Source organism: Carassius carassius, chromosome 16, assembly GCF_963082965.1.
Source record: "Carassius carassius chromosome 16, fCarCar2.1, whole genome shotgun sequence".
Lineage (NCBI taxonomy): Eukaryota > Metazoa > Chordata > Actinopteri > Cypriniformes > Cyprinidae > Carassius > Carassius carassius.
This window is the reverse complement of record NC_081770.1, coordinates 4,781,062-4,798,990: the sequence shown is the minus strand read 5'-3', so window position 1 is coordinate 4,798,990 and position 17,929 is coordinate 4,781,062. Positions and strand designations below refer to the sequence as shown.

The following is a 17,929-nucleotide window of genomic DNA, read 5'->3' as shown; positions in this document are numbered from 1 at the left end:
TTGTCAGATGATTAATCCCCATTAATCGCATCCAAATTAAAAGTTTTGTAAACATATGTGTACACTGTGTATATATAAATACAAACATTTATTTATATTATATATAAATATATTTAATAAAAAAAACATAACATATTTTTCTTAAATAAAAACATTCATGTGTGTGTATTTATAGATACATAATAAATATACACAGTATATACACATATTATAATTTTGTTATGGAAAATGTATTGTTTGCTGGGCAGCTATAGACGGGGACCCGCCTGACTCCCTATTTTGTTTTGTTTTTGCTCATTTAACACTGGTATTGATTCAAACTTTGACCTAAATTGCTTCAGACAAGCTGTTTGCTGATCGTCTGAACTTTGCCTGTTCCCTTTGAGTTTGAAAACACAAGATCAGCAAAACTTTGTTTATTTTCTGTGATGTAAAAGAGGATGGACATCTGAAAGTAAACTGAGATAAAGGTTAGGGGAGGATTCGCACACAACCAGGTAAATATCACAGTTCACTCATATTTAAGACATTCTAAAGGATAATATTGTCAGCTTTTCAGTGAACTGATGAGGGAAATGGCAATCAAATTAGTTTTGCTCTGTTTGTGTTTCTGGCTTCTGGATGGTGAGTTTGAAATGTGTTTTTATGCCTTCAGTTTTTTCTGTTCTGATATATTGTAATAAATAATTTACTTGTTTTTTTTTTTTTTTTACTGTAAAATCAATTCAGGTGTGAACTTAGTAATAAATTAAATATGAAGCTCAAATACCCAACAGCATTACCAGCATTTTAGTGTGACATAAAAGATTAAAGTAAAAGCATCTTCATTTACACTCACTGTAAAACCCGACAAGTTAACTTAACTCAAACCGTTTGAGTAAACCAATTGCCTTGACTGTAAAACCCGACAAGTAAACTTAACCCCAAACGGTTTGAGTAAACAGATATCCTTAAAAACCTGACAAGTTATGTTAACTCAAACCATTTGAGGAAACCGATTGACTTAAACCGTTTAAGTTGAAAAAACTAACAGTTATGAGTACTCTGAACTTAATTCAGTTGAGTTCACTGAAAGAAGATATACATTGCAATTAAGTAATTAAGTGATTAACTGAGTGATAATTGTGAATTAGTGATGAACAGCTGCTGTTAACAAACAGAATCACTGAAGAAAAGAGAAACACAAGAACTACTACAACTGACTTCAGACCCAGCCTTAGATGAAATCAACTGAAATAAAATACATTAAATCGCTCAAGATCTGATTAAACAACCCCACAAACAGCATCTACACCTAGGTACAGGTTAACGCCTGATGGCATTTCTTCTGGGCTTTTGAATTACAACAAATGTGTTTTAGAAACACACGGTTATTACAGCCAGAGAAAAGACTAAGACAGAAGTCAAGGGTCAAGAGCCCAACTAAAGCAAACACTGATCTCTAACATGGTTACTTCAAATGAAACAATAAATCAACATCTAAACCTTAGTTCATTCTCAATAAGATCTTCTGTAGACGTCTGACAGAAATAAAGTCAGTCTGGTTATTAATAAGTGGAGCTGGTGATGCTGTTTGTGGGGTTGTTTAATCAGATCTTGAGAGATTTCATGTATTTTATTTCAGTTGATTTCATCTAAGGCTGGGTCTGAAGTCAGTTGTAGTAGTTCTTGTGTTTCTCTTTTCTTCAGTGATTCTGTTTGTTAACAGCAGCTGTTCATCACTAATGTTCAATCAGCACTTAGTTAATCACTTAATTACTTGAATGCAAAGTTTTAAAACATGGTTTAAATCAAGGCAATCTGTTTACTCAAATGGTTTGAGTTAAGTTTACTTGTCGGGTTTTACAGTGTATAGTGGCTAAAAGTGTTATCTGGAGGAGATTGGTCTGTTTGTTTATTTGTTTGTTTGTTTTTCATCTCTGCAAGTGTCAGACTCTTGTCATGTTTTGTCTATGTTTTGCTTTGTGACTCAGTTTCTGTCTGTTCTGTCTGTCTGAATGATTTATTCCCAGGTGTTTCCTGTGTTTCCATTGACCCAAGTGTGTCTAGTCTTCCCATCACCCTGTCCTGTATAAATAGTTTCCCCTGTGTTCAGTTTGGCGTCTTGTATTGTTCATGTATAAATGTGCTCTGTGAGTTTTCCTTGTTATAAACAAACTTCTCTGGATTGATGTACTCTTCGTCTCCCTCCGTTCCCTGCTCCACACTCCACTCAGTAGTGCAACCCTGACAGCAAACTGGAATGAACCATCAACATATGAGGAAATATGTTATATTTTTAAATATGAGGAAAGAAAAAAAAAACTAAAGCATAATCAGTTAATAATATTTTGTTGGTTCTCTCTTGTTTATGCATGTATTTGTAATTTATATCTATGACAGCCTATGTCCGCAAAATTTGGCATGTTTCATTGTATTATCATTCATAAAATTTATTGACTCCAAGAAAAAACACTGAATTTGCGTACAAAATCTGTAACCAGTTTTAAGTAATCTTAATAAAGTTTGAAAAAGTCATTTTTAGTTGACATGACATGACTTTTGGCCACTACTGTACCTACTGTTATTATATATAGAGTACAGACCAAAAGTTTGGACACACCTTCTCATTCAAAGAGTTTTCTTTATTTTCATGACTATGAAAATTGTAGAGTCACACTGAAGGCATCAAGGGCTATTTGACCAAGAAGGAGAGTGATGGGGTGCTGCGCCAGATGACCTGGCCTCCACAGTCACCGGACCTGAACCCAATCGAGATGGTTTAGGGGTGAGCTGGACCGCAGACAGAAGGAAAAAGGGCCAACAAGTGCTAAGCATCTCTCGGGGAACTCCTTCAAGACTGTTGGAAGACCATTTCAGGTGACTACCTCTTGAAGCTCATCAAGAGAATGCCAAGAGTGTGCAAAGCAGTAATCAAAGCAAAAGGTGGCTACTTTGAAGAACCTACAATATGACATATTTTCAGCTGTTTCACACTTTTTTTTATGTATATAATTCCATATATAATTCCACATGTGTTAATTCATAGTTTTGATGCCTTCAGTGTAAATCTACAATTTTCATAGTCATGAAAATAAAGAAAACTCTTTGAATGAGAAGGTGTGTCCAAACTTTGTGTGTGTGTGTGTGTGTGTGTGTGTGTGTGTGTGTGTGTGTGTGTGTGTGTGTGTGTGTGTGTGTGTGTGAGTGTGCTCTTGTTTTTGTGACATATCAGGACACAACTCTGTATAATGACATGGGTATGACACAGGTATTACAAGGAGAGGGTGACTTATGAGGACATTACCCATGTCCCCTTTTTCAAAACGCTTATAAACCATACAGAATGAGTTTTTTTGAGAAAGTAAAAATGCACAAAGTTTCCTGTGAGGGTTAGGGTTAGGTGTACGGTTGGTGTAGGGCCATAGAATATACAGTTTGTACAGTATAAAAAACATTACGCCTATGGGATGTCCCCATTTTTCACAAAAACAAACGTGTGTGTGTGTGTGTGTGTGTGTGTGTGTGTGTGTGTGTGTGTGTGTGTGTGTGTGTTTACTGTATACACTGTGTTCTGCAGATGTGTCTGGTCAGGATATTAAGTTAGTGAAATCGGGAGATTCAGTCACTCTGAACTCTGGTCTTACTGAAATAAAGGATGATGATGAGATTCAGTGGAGGTTTGCAAAGGAAAACACTCCACTAGCTGAAATCCTTAAACGGGTCGGCAACCTGACTGTATATGATGATGTTCCTGATGAGAGATTCAGAGACAAACTGAAGCTGGACAATCAAACTGGATCTCTGACCATCACAGACATCAGAATGGAACATACAGGACTTTATGAACTGGAGACCAAGAGTGTTATGAAGAGATTCTTTCTTAATATCCTTGGTGAGTTAAATTTATGGCGCATCATCTGTGCACCTGAATAAACAAACAATCAAAGAGTAAGGGAATAATAGAATAATCAAATATCTAAATTAATAACATTATGTGTTTTATAGTCATTTGAAATTGGCGTCAGTATAAAAATCAGCCAGTTATTAATCCAAACACCATTTCTGTTCTTTTATATAATTCATTTCAAATTTACACTTCAAAAGTTTTACTTCAGTAGACCATCAGATAAGACTCTGAATCTGTGATGAAACCTGTTTCTGTTTGTTCTCTGTGTGTTTTTGATAATGTAGATGAAATATTAATGAAGGAGGGAGATTCAGTCACTCTGAACTCTGATCTTACTGAAATGAAGGATGATGATCAGATTCAGTGGAGGTTTGGAAATGAAAACACTTTACTAGCTGAAATCAATAAACAGACCAACAGCATGACTGTATATGATGATGTTCCTGATGAGAGATTCAGAGACAGACTGAAGCTGAACAATCAAACTGGATCTCTGACCATCACAAACACAACAACTCAACATACTGGTGCTTATCAACTAGATCTCAATCATGAGAAAAAGAGTTTCCTTCTCGCTGTCTATGGTGAGTTAAATATTTGTTCCACCAGTTTTATTTTTTCATCACCAGATATTATATTATTCCACACACCGTTTTGCTTTTTTCTGTCTGTTCTGTTGTTTTATATTATTATTCTGTTGGAGATTACATTTCAAACGAATTACTTAAGTAAACAAACATGAAGGATTTAAATTGTATTACTCCGTGACAACCCCTTTTCTGTTTGTTCTCCGTGTGTGTCTGTTTGATCCAGATGAAACATCAGTGAAGGAGGGAGATACACTCACTCTCAACTCTGGTCGCACTGAAATAACAACGGGTGAAATGTTTTTTTGGTTGTATATGAATGAAATTGCTTTAATAGCTAGAACCAAACAACGGTACGACAATATCACTGTGTACGATGATGTTCTTGATGGGAGATTCAGAGACAGACTGAAGCTGGACGATCAAACTGGATCTCTGACCATCACAAACATCACAACTCAACATGCTGGACGTTATGTGCTCCTGATGGAGGGAGGACCGATAATTCAGTTATTAAAAGCTCTCAGTGTTTCTGTCTATGGAGAGTAGAGAGCAGATCCAAAAGAGCTGAACAAGAGCAAGCACATATTCACACATCAGAAACATAAATGATGATGTTATTTCTTATATTCTTTATATTTATCCTCTGATATTGATGTGGTTAATTTTCAAATGCTCAGATATGCTCAAAGTATCAAATGCAAGGATTTGTCATGGTCAATACTGAAGATTACCAAAGATGCTCGCATTCAGTATTTTTTCATATTTTATTTCAAATATTCCTCTCTTGCATTGTTATTATTGTACACATTCAGATTGAAGGCTTTGTGTATATATCTGTCAGATTAGACACACAGATCTCTCTTTTCTGTCCATTTGTCATCTGTATTTGCTTGCCTTTATCAATAAAGTGTTCTCGCTCTGAGGTTCAAGAGTCTCTCCATAATTTATTACAGTTGTCGAGCACCTCCTGGAGGAAAAAGCAGTGCATATGAAGTTTTACATTATTAAAACATTTAATTATACGTAAATGTTTACATTATTATTAAGCTTATACAGATGAAATGTCATTTTTATTACTATTAAATTGTTATTTTTGTAACTCTGCAAGACTTTCTGAAGCAAATCACATATACAGCTAAAACATTACAAATTGTATGATTGTACTGAATAATATAGCTACTGTAAAATTAAAAAGAAATTATTTTTTCCAAGCATGTCGTCCCCGCGAGGTAAAACTATTACAAAAGGGTTAAACAAGAGAGCTACTGCGCCCCCCGAAGGAATGTCGATTGGGTTTGTGAGCTGATGTTAAAATAAAAGTTTGTTCCTGTTCAGTCTGTTAATAAATATCATATTCTTGAAATGTGTTTTATTGCCTTATTCAAGTAATTTAACATTTTTAGTTTTTCACTAACCACACATAACATTTTTTTTTGGCCTGACAACTTCTCCCAGTGCTCTCAGTCCGGGCCATTTGCAAGAGCAATAAAGGCTATAATCTCAAAATATTATAATAAATGAGCTGAAGACACTCTCAGGATCTCATGACAAAAGGAAAACGTTGCTTTAAAACACTTTTAACACGTTATGGTTCAGTCTCTTTCTGTTGAAAATGATGTAATTGATCTACAGGAAGCTGAGGCCTACTGGAGCTCAAAGTGTGACGTATGAAAGAAGCTGTTTGATCAGGGGTCTGCAACCTACTGCACGTTACCAACAGTGGCACGCAGAGGGATATTCACTGGCACTTGAGCAATAAAGAAAACTGCATTACGACGTACATTTTGAGGTAATAATTTCTTATAGTCACTGCCTGTTAGGAGCTATAAATACCTGTATTATTACATTTTTGAAAGTTTACGTTGAAAGAGAGCAAGGAAAGATGTAGCTGCAAATCATTTAAAATTGGTCAACTGTTTTATAATGTAAATGTTAAATGACCGACAGCTAAATCCAGTGATGCAAACTAACTTTATTCCCCCTTAAACATGGAGATTTTGAGAAAGAGAGATTGAAGTTGCTTGTGTACCTGCGTCTGTCACTCGGTTCAAACAACAAAACTGAGGCTGTATTCACACCTGTTTTCAACTCAATTTCAAGTTTTTATCTGATCATCAAAATGCTTAAGTACTGTATACATGCAGCATGCATTAAACTCACCATTAAATAAAAATGTTAAACTTTTATGATTTTAAAGGAATACTATAGTGTTTATTATTAATAATTTATCCGTGTAACTTCATTATTATTATTATTTATATATTCATGTGCCCTAGTAATCTTTAATCAAAAACGTTAACCTCCCATTCAAAACTCTTCCGGTCACGAGCTATGGCACAAGGACGGAGCTAGTGACGTGAAGGGTAAACTCTGGTGGAAAAACTGAAGCTGATGCTTCACTTTATAGTAACCCTTACGAAAAAGAAGTTTATTCAAGTGTGCTATTAGTATACTTCTTTAAACGAAAAATAGGAAAGTATACTTTTAGTTTCCCAGATAGCAACATTGTGTCGGCCCAGATCCGGCCCACATCTGGCACCCATGGAAAGATGATCTGGCCCACATGTAGCGTGGAATGATGGCACTTGGGCGGACTGCTCCTGTTTGCCAGAACTGAGCCACAAGCAGGCCATAGCAATGCCATATGTCACCCAAGAGTAAAGAAATTAACCAGAACTGGACCTTATCTGAGCCACAAAATCTGTGTGTATTAAATATGAAGTAATTTCAGCCTTAATAAGCCTGTTAACAAGCAGAATCACTGAAGGAAAGAAGAGAACAGAAAAACAGAAGAGCAGAAACACAAGAACTACAACTGACTTCAGCCACAACCTTAGATGAAATCAACTGAAGATAAAAGAAAACATGAAATCTCTCAAGATCTCAGCATAGGAGTATTAAACAACTCCACAAACAGCTTTACCAGCTTCTCTTATTACTAACCAGATTGACTTTATTTATGTTAGACATCTACAAAAGTTTTTTTTTTATTGAGAATTAACAGAGGTTTAACTCTAATGTGTTTCACCATAACAGTGATTAGTGTTTCCATTAGTTGGGCTCTTATTATACAGTTTGGTTTTTTCGGCTGCTGTGATGGGTGTGTTTGTTAAACACATTTGCAGCTTCAAAGAAAGCTAGAGTGACATAATATCAAGTGTCGGCTGTTATCTGTTGATGGTTTTTTAATCATCATGAAGTACACTGGTTCATTGATGTTTTTTATTTTAATCAAACAATTACGTTGTTCCAGTAATACATTCATATTACAAACCCTGTGCTTCTGCCGTATGAGATCCAGCAGTATTATAACAATCAGTTAAGATCTTTTAACAAACATGAGTTTAAAAAACTTAACCTATGCTGACACACACAGATATAAACAATCAACACATGAATCTCAATAATGGTTACAATCAAAAATATTTAGATAAACTGATCAATTCAGAACTTCACTGAAAAGCTACTGTCACAACAAAAACAACAGCAAAATATAAGCAAATATTTAGAATGAAACAAAATAATAGGACAATTCAGCTGCATAATTTATTCATGTTGCAATGCATGCTGGGAGTTTTGTACTATGCTAATACCCAGCATGCATTGCAGCAAGGTACATTTGATTGTCACCATTGTTGAGATTCATGTGCTGATTGTTGATGTCTGTGTGTGGCATCATATATTGAATTCTTTATAATCGTTAAAAACTTCTAATTGATTGTCGTAATATTGCAAATATTACAAAAAACCAGCCTGTTTCATGAGGATTGTAAAATCATCAACAGATAACCGCCATCACCTGACCTCAATTCTCTTTAGCTTTCTTTGATGCCGCAAATACGTTTAACAAACACACCATCACAGCAGCTAAAAAAGACTAAAGATAAAATAAGAGTTAAGAGTCCAACTAATGGAAACGCTAATCACTGTTATGGTGACACACATTAGAGTTAAACCTTTCTTAATTCTCAATAAAACTTTTGTAGATGTCCAACAGAAATAAAGTCAGTCTGGTTAGTAATAAGTGAAGCTGTTAATGCAGTTTGTGGAGTTGTTTAATCCTCCTCTGGTGAGTTCTCCAGAGATTTAATGTCTTCTTTTATCTTCAATTGATTTCATCTAAGGTTGTGGCTGGAGTCAGTTGTAGTTCTTGTGTTTCTGCTTATCTCTTTCTCTGTTCTTTTCTTTACTTCAGTGATTCTGCTTGTTAACAGGCTTATTAAGGCTGAAATTCATATTTAATATATAAACAGATTTTGTGGCTCAGATAAGGTCCAGTTCTGGTTAATTTCTTTACTCTTGGCTGACATGTGGCATTGCTATGGCCTGCTTGTGGCTCAAATCTGGCAAACAGGAGCGGTCCGCCCAAGTGCCATCATTCCACGCTGCATGTGGGCCAGATCATCTTTCCACGGGTGCCAGATGTGGGCCGGATCTGGGCCGACACAATGTTGCTATGTGGGTTACTTTTTATGTACTTCTCAGAAATGCTCTTTATGTACATCTCAGAAATATACTTAAAATTACGTTTAAGTATACTTGACCCATACTTACAAAAAGTCTAAATATATTTGAGCTATACTCCTAGAATCTGTGTTTTCAATGTTTTATGGTAGAGGGTGCTAGTATGCATCTTCTGTACAAAATTTTCAAAAATACACAAGTGAAGAAGAAAAATAAACACCACCCAGCAGGCACAGTACATCAATGTGACGTCAGGAAGACGTTGGACTCCAACTAATCCAACGTCAGTCAGACGTCATATTTTGGTTGATAATTAAAGACGGGTTGACTTCTAAACCCAACTTTGTTTGACGTCAAACTCCGACATCAGACAGACGTTGAATTTTGGTTGGAATAAGCACCACACTGCAACAATGGGTGAAATGCATGGCAGCACATTAAATATCTCAAGATCTCAGCAGAGGAGGATTAAACATCTCCACAAACCGCATTACCAGCTTCACGTATTACTAACCAGACTGACTTTATTTCTGACAGATGTCTCCAAAAGCTCTTATTGAAATTAACAGGGGTTTAACTCTAATGTGTTTAATTTCCATAACAGCATAACAGTTAAACACCATAACAGTGATTCGTGTTTCCATTAGTTGAGCTCTTAACACTTATTATATGTTTTGGCTATTGTGGCTGCTGTGACAGTTTGTTTGTCGAGCACATTTGCAGCATCAAAAAAAGCTAAAGTGACATGAGGTCAAGTAATGGCTGTTACCTGTTAATGGTTTTACAAGCATCATGAAATAACCTGATTGGCTGATGTTTTTTAATCTAAAAAACATTTTAGTCTCTGGGAGCCATGCGTTTTATACTATGGTGGCTCCCAGCATGCATTGTTGCATGAAGCATGTCACCATTGTTGAGATTCATATACTGATTATTGATGTCTATGTGTCTCGAAAGCTTTTTGTCCCAAAATGTATTTAAAAATAAAAATTCAGAATGTCTGATCAGAGGGAAGACCGTATTGTCTCTTGAATATTGTTCATTAATATTAAATAACCACTTTGGGTCAATGACGATAAAAAATAATTTTTCTTCATGATGATGAAAACTATATCACCTTATCTTTGTTTATGACTCCTTTTATAACAAATTATGTGTTTTGGTAAACACTATTACAGGAACCACAAACTTACTAAGCCAAGAGTTACACTACCCAACTAAAGCAAACACTGATCACAATAATGGTGACCAAACATTTTCAAATAAAACATCAACATCTAAACCTCTGTTAATTCTCAAAAAGAACTACTGTAGACGTCTGACAGAAATAAAGGTTTATTATTGGTTTATTCCAGCCAAAATTCAGCATCTGCCCAACATTGGAGCTTGACGTCAAACAGTCGTAGGATTTTCATTTTCAACCAAAATCCAACGTCTAACCGCTATTATTATGTTTGAGATATCAATTACTGGTCGATGACCATAATGTTTGTATAAACTGTAGGTAACAACTGGTAAAATGTACATCTAGGTCATAAAAACCATAATAAGACCTACACTTAAATATTTTCTTCTCAGCCATGTCATCAATTGCTATTGATCTCCTCATCCATTGGCTGATTGGAATTTTTCATGTTATTCAGGCAGTGTCTCTTTCTCTTGCACGCTCTATGTGTTGTGTTGTTGATCATCCTTGTCGTCATCTTCCTCAATAAATCAATATGATCAAAACGATATGATCATGCGCATCTAATCAGTAAAGCTGCTTCCGTGATCACCGCTAAAATCTCCATCACCTGCTTATAATTGGAGTGGCATTTAATAGACAGAGCCGTAGATCGCTGACATGCCACGCCATATCGCGTTCATTATCGCAGATGAATCGCCTTCGATAATGAACGCGATATGGCGTGGCTTGTCAGCGATCTACGGCTCTGTCTATCAGAGGTGGGACTTTCAAGTCACAAGCAAGTCTTCAAGTCATATTCAAGTCCTCAAAGGGTTAAAGCTAAAGAGATAATTAAGTGACTAATTAAATGATGATTGTGCATTAGTGATGAACATCTGCTGTTAACAATCAACATCACTGAAGTAAAGAGAAACACAAGAACTACAACTGAATTTAGCCACAACCTTCAACTGAAAAAGTAAAAGAAAAAAAAAAAACACTATGCCACCATAATTGTGGTCAAGGTTTGCTTTAAGTAGAGTCTTGACCCTTGTATTAATTCAAACCAATTTGATTCAAAACAATGGCATATTGTTTTCACAACAAACATGCTTGCATTGCTGAGTCGAACCTTGCAGTAACAGATGATCTTATGCTTTTTCTGCTTATAACTCATGATGACTGAACATCATGAAATTGTGTTTATCTTTGGATAGTAGACTGACACTCAGCTATTGCTGAACTGAAGTAAATAAAAAAATCACAATGCTTCAACGTTGAAAGACACAGAAGGAGACAATCAGTTCAGGTTTTTAGACAAACACACTTATCACACGATCCTCAACAGTGGTGACAATTTTTCATACTGCAGTGCATGACGGGAGTTTTTACTAAAGTTTTACCCAGCATGCAACATTTTGTTGATTGTCACCACTGTTGAGAGTCATATGCTGGTTCTTCATGTCTGTGTGTGTCTACAGAGTATAGCTTTTCAAATTTTGTATGCACTTAGTAGATTTAAAATTCACTTACTTTAATTTTTTTCCAGAGTGTAGTTTTACTGGGTTGATTATGCTAAATTTAAATAGAGCTAATGTTAATTTGATTGTAATCTGACCACCTATCACATACAGATTAACTTCTTCTCTCTGCTTTACAGCACCTCATGCAATGCTACATAAAGAGATCTAACATGACAGTCAAGGGTCAAGAGCCCCACTAAAGCAAACACTGATCTCCATTATGGTTGCATTACTTTAACCAATAAAACATCAACATCTGATCCTCTGTAATTCTCAAGAACAGCAGGTGTTCATCATTAATGCACAATCATCATTTAATTAGTCACTTAATTATCTCATTAACTTTAACCCTTTGAGGACTTGGGATATGACTTGAAGACTTGCTTGTGACTTGAAAGTCCCAACTCTGGTAAAAGCTGAATGTCAGTCAACAATCCAAAGAAGACAATCTCATGATGTCCAAATCAACATGAGTTATAAGCAGAAAAAACATAAGATCATCTGTTACTACAAGGTTTGATTCAGCAATGCATACATGTTTGTTGCGAAAACAATATTGAAATTGTTTTGAATCAAATTGCTTTAAATTAGTAAAAGGGTCAAGAGACTACCTAAAGCAAACACTGACCACAATTATGGTGGCATAGTGTTTTTTTTTTTTTCCAGTTGAAGGCTGTGGCTAAATTCAGTTGTAGTTCTTGTGTTTCGCTTTACTTCAGTGATGTTGATTGTTAACAGCAGAAGTTCATCACTAATGTACAATCATCATTTAATTAGTCACTTAATTATCTCATTAACTTTAACCCTTTGAGGACTTGGATATGACTTGAAGACTTGCTTGTGACTTGAAAGTCCCACCTCTGCTGTCTATTAAATGCCACTCCAATTATGTGATGGCGATTTTAGCGGTGATCACGGAAGCAGCTTTGCTGATTAGATGCGCATGATCATATCGTTAGATATATCGCCCAGCCCTAGTTATTCCTCTTCTAATACGATTGAGATTGCATGTAAGCACTCAATCTGATTGAACCATGAAACTAAAAAGACTGTGCATGCGCAATTACACAGAAATGGTGTATGATGCACGGAACAACTCTTCCTTTTGAATAAAGTGTTGTATACGAGTTGTGCTCTGTGTGGTGAGACAGAATCATTCAAAACTGTGTTTAGGGGTAAGTGTACATTTACTGTATTCCTCCCATTAATTGGAATGCTTCTCTTACCTGTTATAGTCTTGTCAAACGTGAGTTTGAATTGTTATTTAAACATCAGTTCAAACTTTTTCATAATCTTACAGATGGGCCAAGAAATGAATAGGAAGCCCCTCGTAAAGATAAATCTGTGGTTATTCAAAGTGCTGACAAATGAGGGGATGTTGTTATATTGGACAGACATGCATATGAGGCAGAGATACAAAGACAACTTTCTGTTAAGAGAAATTGAAATACAATCCTGCATCCTCATTTAAAAGTTCAAGTTGAGCTTTATTGTCATTCTGCTACATAAGTGGACATACAGTGGAACAAAATGTCGTGCCTCACAGGACCACGGTGCTACATAAATACAGCCAAACAACAATGAAGTAAAACAGTATAAACCTATACACAACAATAACCTACTGACAGATTTTGACTATAAATATACTATATATCAATGTTTGCCTATACAGGTGCTGGTCATATAATTAGAATATCATCAAAAAGTAATTTAATTCACTATTTCCATTCAAAAAGTGAAACTTGTATATTGTATTTATTCATTCACAGACTGATATATTTCAAATCTTTATTTCTTTTAATTTCGATGATTATAACTGACAACTACAGAAAATCCCAAATTAAGTATGTCAGAAAATTTGAATATTGTGAAAAGGTTCAATATTGAAGACACCTGGTGCCACACTCTAGCTTAAACACAAAGAATGGCATTGGTTTTATTTTAAGTAATAAAAAGTGTTTTTTTTTTATTAGCATAATTTTGTGTTTTGCTTTGGTCCAAAAATTGGTACCGAGAACCGTGTATTTTCACTGGTATCGGTACCGAATACTGAAATGTTGGTACCGTGACAACACTAGTGCAAAGAGAAACATTGTAAGTCAAGCTGGGATGTTCCCGTGACAAAGCAGCACATGTCCGTCAGCAGATATCACTGTTTTACTGTCATAAACATATTTTCATTGTTATTAGCATAACTGTTGCAAATAAACAGGAACAGCCCAGCTGAAGATAATGAGGAAATTATGTTGCTCCATTTGCCAAGTGCATTCCTAACAACTACGTAATCTCACGCACGTGCCCTGCTCACTCAAAAATCCCCACTCCAAGTGGAAAAGAATGATCACTTCCATATGGAATTTGTCCGGGAACCGTTCTGTACTGATACTAGTACCGGCACATCCTTACGGGATGCTCCATGTTTCAGGAGGTAGGGGGTTTGTGTGCGGTTTCAGAGGAGGGAGGGGTGGTTTGAGTTCAGGGCTCTCACAGCCTGGGGGGAAAAAGCTGTTGAGCAGTCCGACGGAGAAGGCTCTGATACTCCTGTACCGTCTTCCTGATGGTAGGAGCTGGAAGAGACTGTGGGAGGGATGGGTGGGGTCTCCTTCTCAATACTGTTGGCTTTGCTGGAGCATTGTGTAAAAGAAAATGTCCAGGATGGAGGGGAGAGGGGCACTGATGATCTTGGCAGCTGTGTTAACGGTCTGCCGGAGGGTCTTGCAGTCTGTTGCACTACAGTTCCCATACCAGACAGTGATGCAGCTGGTTAACACACTCTCTATGGTTCCTCTGTAGAATGTGGTGGTAAAAGCAATCTTTGAATGTTCAGTAGGGTACAGTTGTGATTGCGTCTCTAGCACTAGGGAGCATTGCAGTAAGAACCTGTTGCATTCTTCCGCCGCACCAGAGTAGGGCGCTGGTCTGATGACCAGGCTTGAGAATGTGACCTGAGAAGAAGTGCTATGAGTCGATAGAGGAGCCAGTGGATGTTGCAATACACTCTGAAGAGAGTCAACAAGCTCCTGAAACAGGTCCAGTTTGCTCATTCTTTGCTTCTTTCAGTATAGTTTAGTATGACAGTATATTTTTTCATGATTTTACTACAAATCAGCTTCACATCAGCTCATCTGTCATTGTATTACTGAACCAGTTTTTAAGAGTTTGTCTTTTCATATGATTTCTGGACTGAAACTGTTGAAGATGTTTTGGATTGTTTTGGTCTGTTTGTGTTTCTGTCATCTGCATGGTAAGTATGAAATGTGTTTTTATGAATTCAGTTGCTTGTGTTCTGGTAGCATGTAATTAATGACAAGTTAAATTAGAGTGGATTAACATTCACTTTTATTCTCATAAAGAAATCATTTAAGATCAAGTTTGAATTTTGGTCTATTCCCAGGTTTTTAAGGGATTGTTCCATTGCTCCACACAGAGACCTGATCTCATTATCATCAGTCTGTCTGGAATAACATAAAAAAAGAAAATATTGCCCAAGCAGCAATCATCTGGGTCCAAGCACAGCAATTTAGGGGATTGATGTTAAAAATACATAAAAATTAACATTAAAAAGCAGGTCAGATGTGCAAGTCTAAATGATATGTGAAATCAGTCTCATGAATGGGCGTGATGTCATAGGCGGGTGACGTCGCGAACAGGAAGCTATAAAAGCACGTGAGGTGGAACGAGCGTCAGCTTTTTGTCATTCAGCGAAGCTCTGAGTGTGTGTCAGTCACTATTTGTTTTCTTATGTAGAGTTGTTTGTCCACTTATAAGCTCCATTATATCAAACCTCAGTCAAGAGAAGTTTTGGGCTAAAGCAGGCAGCGTTCAGAATGTGTGTTTTCCCTGCCTGTGAGAATATATTGGGGTTAAGTCAAGTCAAGTCACCTTTATTTATATAGCGCTTTAAACAAAATACATTGCGTCAAAGCAACTGAACAACATTCATTAGGAAAACAGTGTGTCAATAATGCAAAATGATAGTTAAAGACAGTTCATCATTGAATTTAGTGATGTCATCTCTGTTCAGTTAAATAGTGTCTGTGCATTTATTTGCAATCAAGTCAACGATATCGCTGTAGATGAAGTGACCCCAACTAAGCAAGCCAGAGGTGACAGCGGCAAGGAACCGAAACTCCATCGGTGACAGAATGGAGAAAAAACCTTGGGAGAAACCAGGCTCACTTGGGGGGCCAGTTCTCCTCTGACCAGACGAAACCAGTAGTTCAATTCCAGGCTGCAGCAAAGTCAGATTGTGCAGAAGAATCATCTGTTTCCTGTGGTCTTGTCCTGGTGGTCCTCTGAGACAAGGTCTTTACAGGGGATCTGTATCTGGGGCTCGAGTTGTCCTGGTCTCCGCTGTCTTTCAGGGCAGTAGAGGTCCTTTCTAGGTGCTGATCCACCATCTTGTCTGGATACGTACCGGATCCGGGTAACTGCAGTAACCCTCTGATCTGGATACAGACTGGATCTGGTGGCTACGGTGACCTCGGAATAAGAGAGAAACAGACAAATATTAGCTTAGATGCCATTCTTCTAATGATGTAGCCAGTACATAGGGTGTTATGGGAAGTGTTTTCGGTTCTGGTTTACCTAATTAATGCAGCCTAAAAATAATTTAACGGATTTGGATATTAAAAGCATATTAGTATGTTATGTGTAAGCCAGGTTAAAGAGATGGGTCTTTAATCTAGATTTAAACTGCAAGAGTGTGTCTGCCTCCCAAACAATGTTAGGCAGGTTATTCCAGAGTTTAGGTGCCAAATAGGAAAAGTATCTGCCGCCCGCAGTTTATTTTGATATTCTAGGTTTTATCAAATTGCCTGAGTTTTGAGAACGTAGCGGACGTAGAGGATTATTATGTAAAAGGAGCTCATTCAAATACTGAGGTGCAAAACCATTTAGGGCTTTATAAGTCATAAGCAATATTTTAAAATCTATACGATGTTTGATAGGGAGCCAGTGCAGTGTTGACAGGACCAGGCTAAAATGGTCATACTTGTTGGTTCTAGTAAGAACTCTTGCTGCTGCATTTTGGACTAGCTGTAGTTTGTTTACTAAGCGTACAGAACAACCACCCAATAAAGCATTACAATAATCTAACCTTGAGGTCATAAATGCATGGATTAACATTTCTGCATTTGACATTGATAGCATAGGCCGTAATTTAGATATATTTTTGAGATGGAAAAATGCAGTTTTACAAATGCTAGAAACGTGGCTTTCTAAGGAAAGATTGCGATCAAATAGCATACCTAGGTTCCTAACTGATGACGAAGAATTGACAGAGCAACCATCAAGTCTTAGACAGTGTTCTAGGTTATTACAAGCAGAGTTTTTAGGTCCTATAATTAACACCTCTGTTTTTTCAGAATTTAGCAGTAAGAAATTACTCGTCATCCAGTTTTTTATATCGACTATGCATTCCATTTGGTGTTTCACCGGGCCGCGAAGAAATATCAGAATCAGAATCAGAATCAGAATGAGCTTTATTGCCAGGTATGTTCACACATACGAGGAATTTGTTTTCGTGACAGAGCTCCGCAGTGCAACATAACAGCGACAGAACAAAAAACACAATAAGGAATAAAAAATACAAAAAAATACAAATAGGTGGGTAAGGATTGACAATATACAAATTGACAATGTATGGCAGGTATATTAAAAAGAGCATTTATGTATGTACATGTATATTATGTGGAAAAATTGTAACTGTACGCTAAGTATGTGTGTTTGGATAAATAAGTGTATGTGTATATAAATATAAATATAAGTAGTATAGTGTGTTCCATGTATGTACATGTATATTATGTGCAAAAGATTTACGTGTACGCTAAGTATGTGTGTTGGATAAAAAGTGTAGTGTATATAAATATAAATAGTGTAGTGTGTCCCACAGTTATTATCAGCTGTTCATAAGATGGATTGCCTGAGGGAAGAAACTGTTCCTGTGTCTGGTCGTTCTGGTGCTCAGTGCTCTGTAGCGTCGACCAGATGGCAACAGTTCAAAGAGGGAGTGTGCTGGATGTGAGGGGTCCAGAGTGATTTTAACAGCCCTTTTGCTCACTCTGGATAAGTACAGTTCTTGAATAGATGGGAGGGTTGTACCGATAATTCGCTCAGCAGTCCGGACTACCCTCTGTAGTCTTCTGAGGTCCGATTTAGAAGCTGAGCTGAACCAGACAGTTACTGAAGTGCAGAGGATGGATTCGATGATGGTGGAGTAGAACTGTTTCAGCAGATCCTGTGGCAGGTTAAACTTCCTCAGCTGGCGAAGGAAGTACAACCTCTGCTGGGCCTT

The 17,929-nt window shown here is 36.8% G+C and overlaps 1 protein-coding gene across 1 annotated transcript in view; it reads left to right on the top strand.

Moving 5' to 3' along the window:
• Nucleotides 1-17,929, top strand: part of LOC132159484 (uncharacterized) — a 280,693-nt gene that overhangs the window by 232,417 nt on the left and 30,347 nt on the right. The window contains exon 4 of the mRNA XM_059569007.1: nucleotides 4,174-4,473. Within this exon, the coding sequence (XP_059424990.1) occupies nucleotides 4,174-4,473 (300 nt within the window). The remainder of the gene's footprint in view (nucleotides 1-4,173; nucleotides 4,474-17,929) is intronic.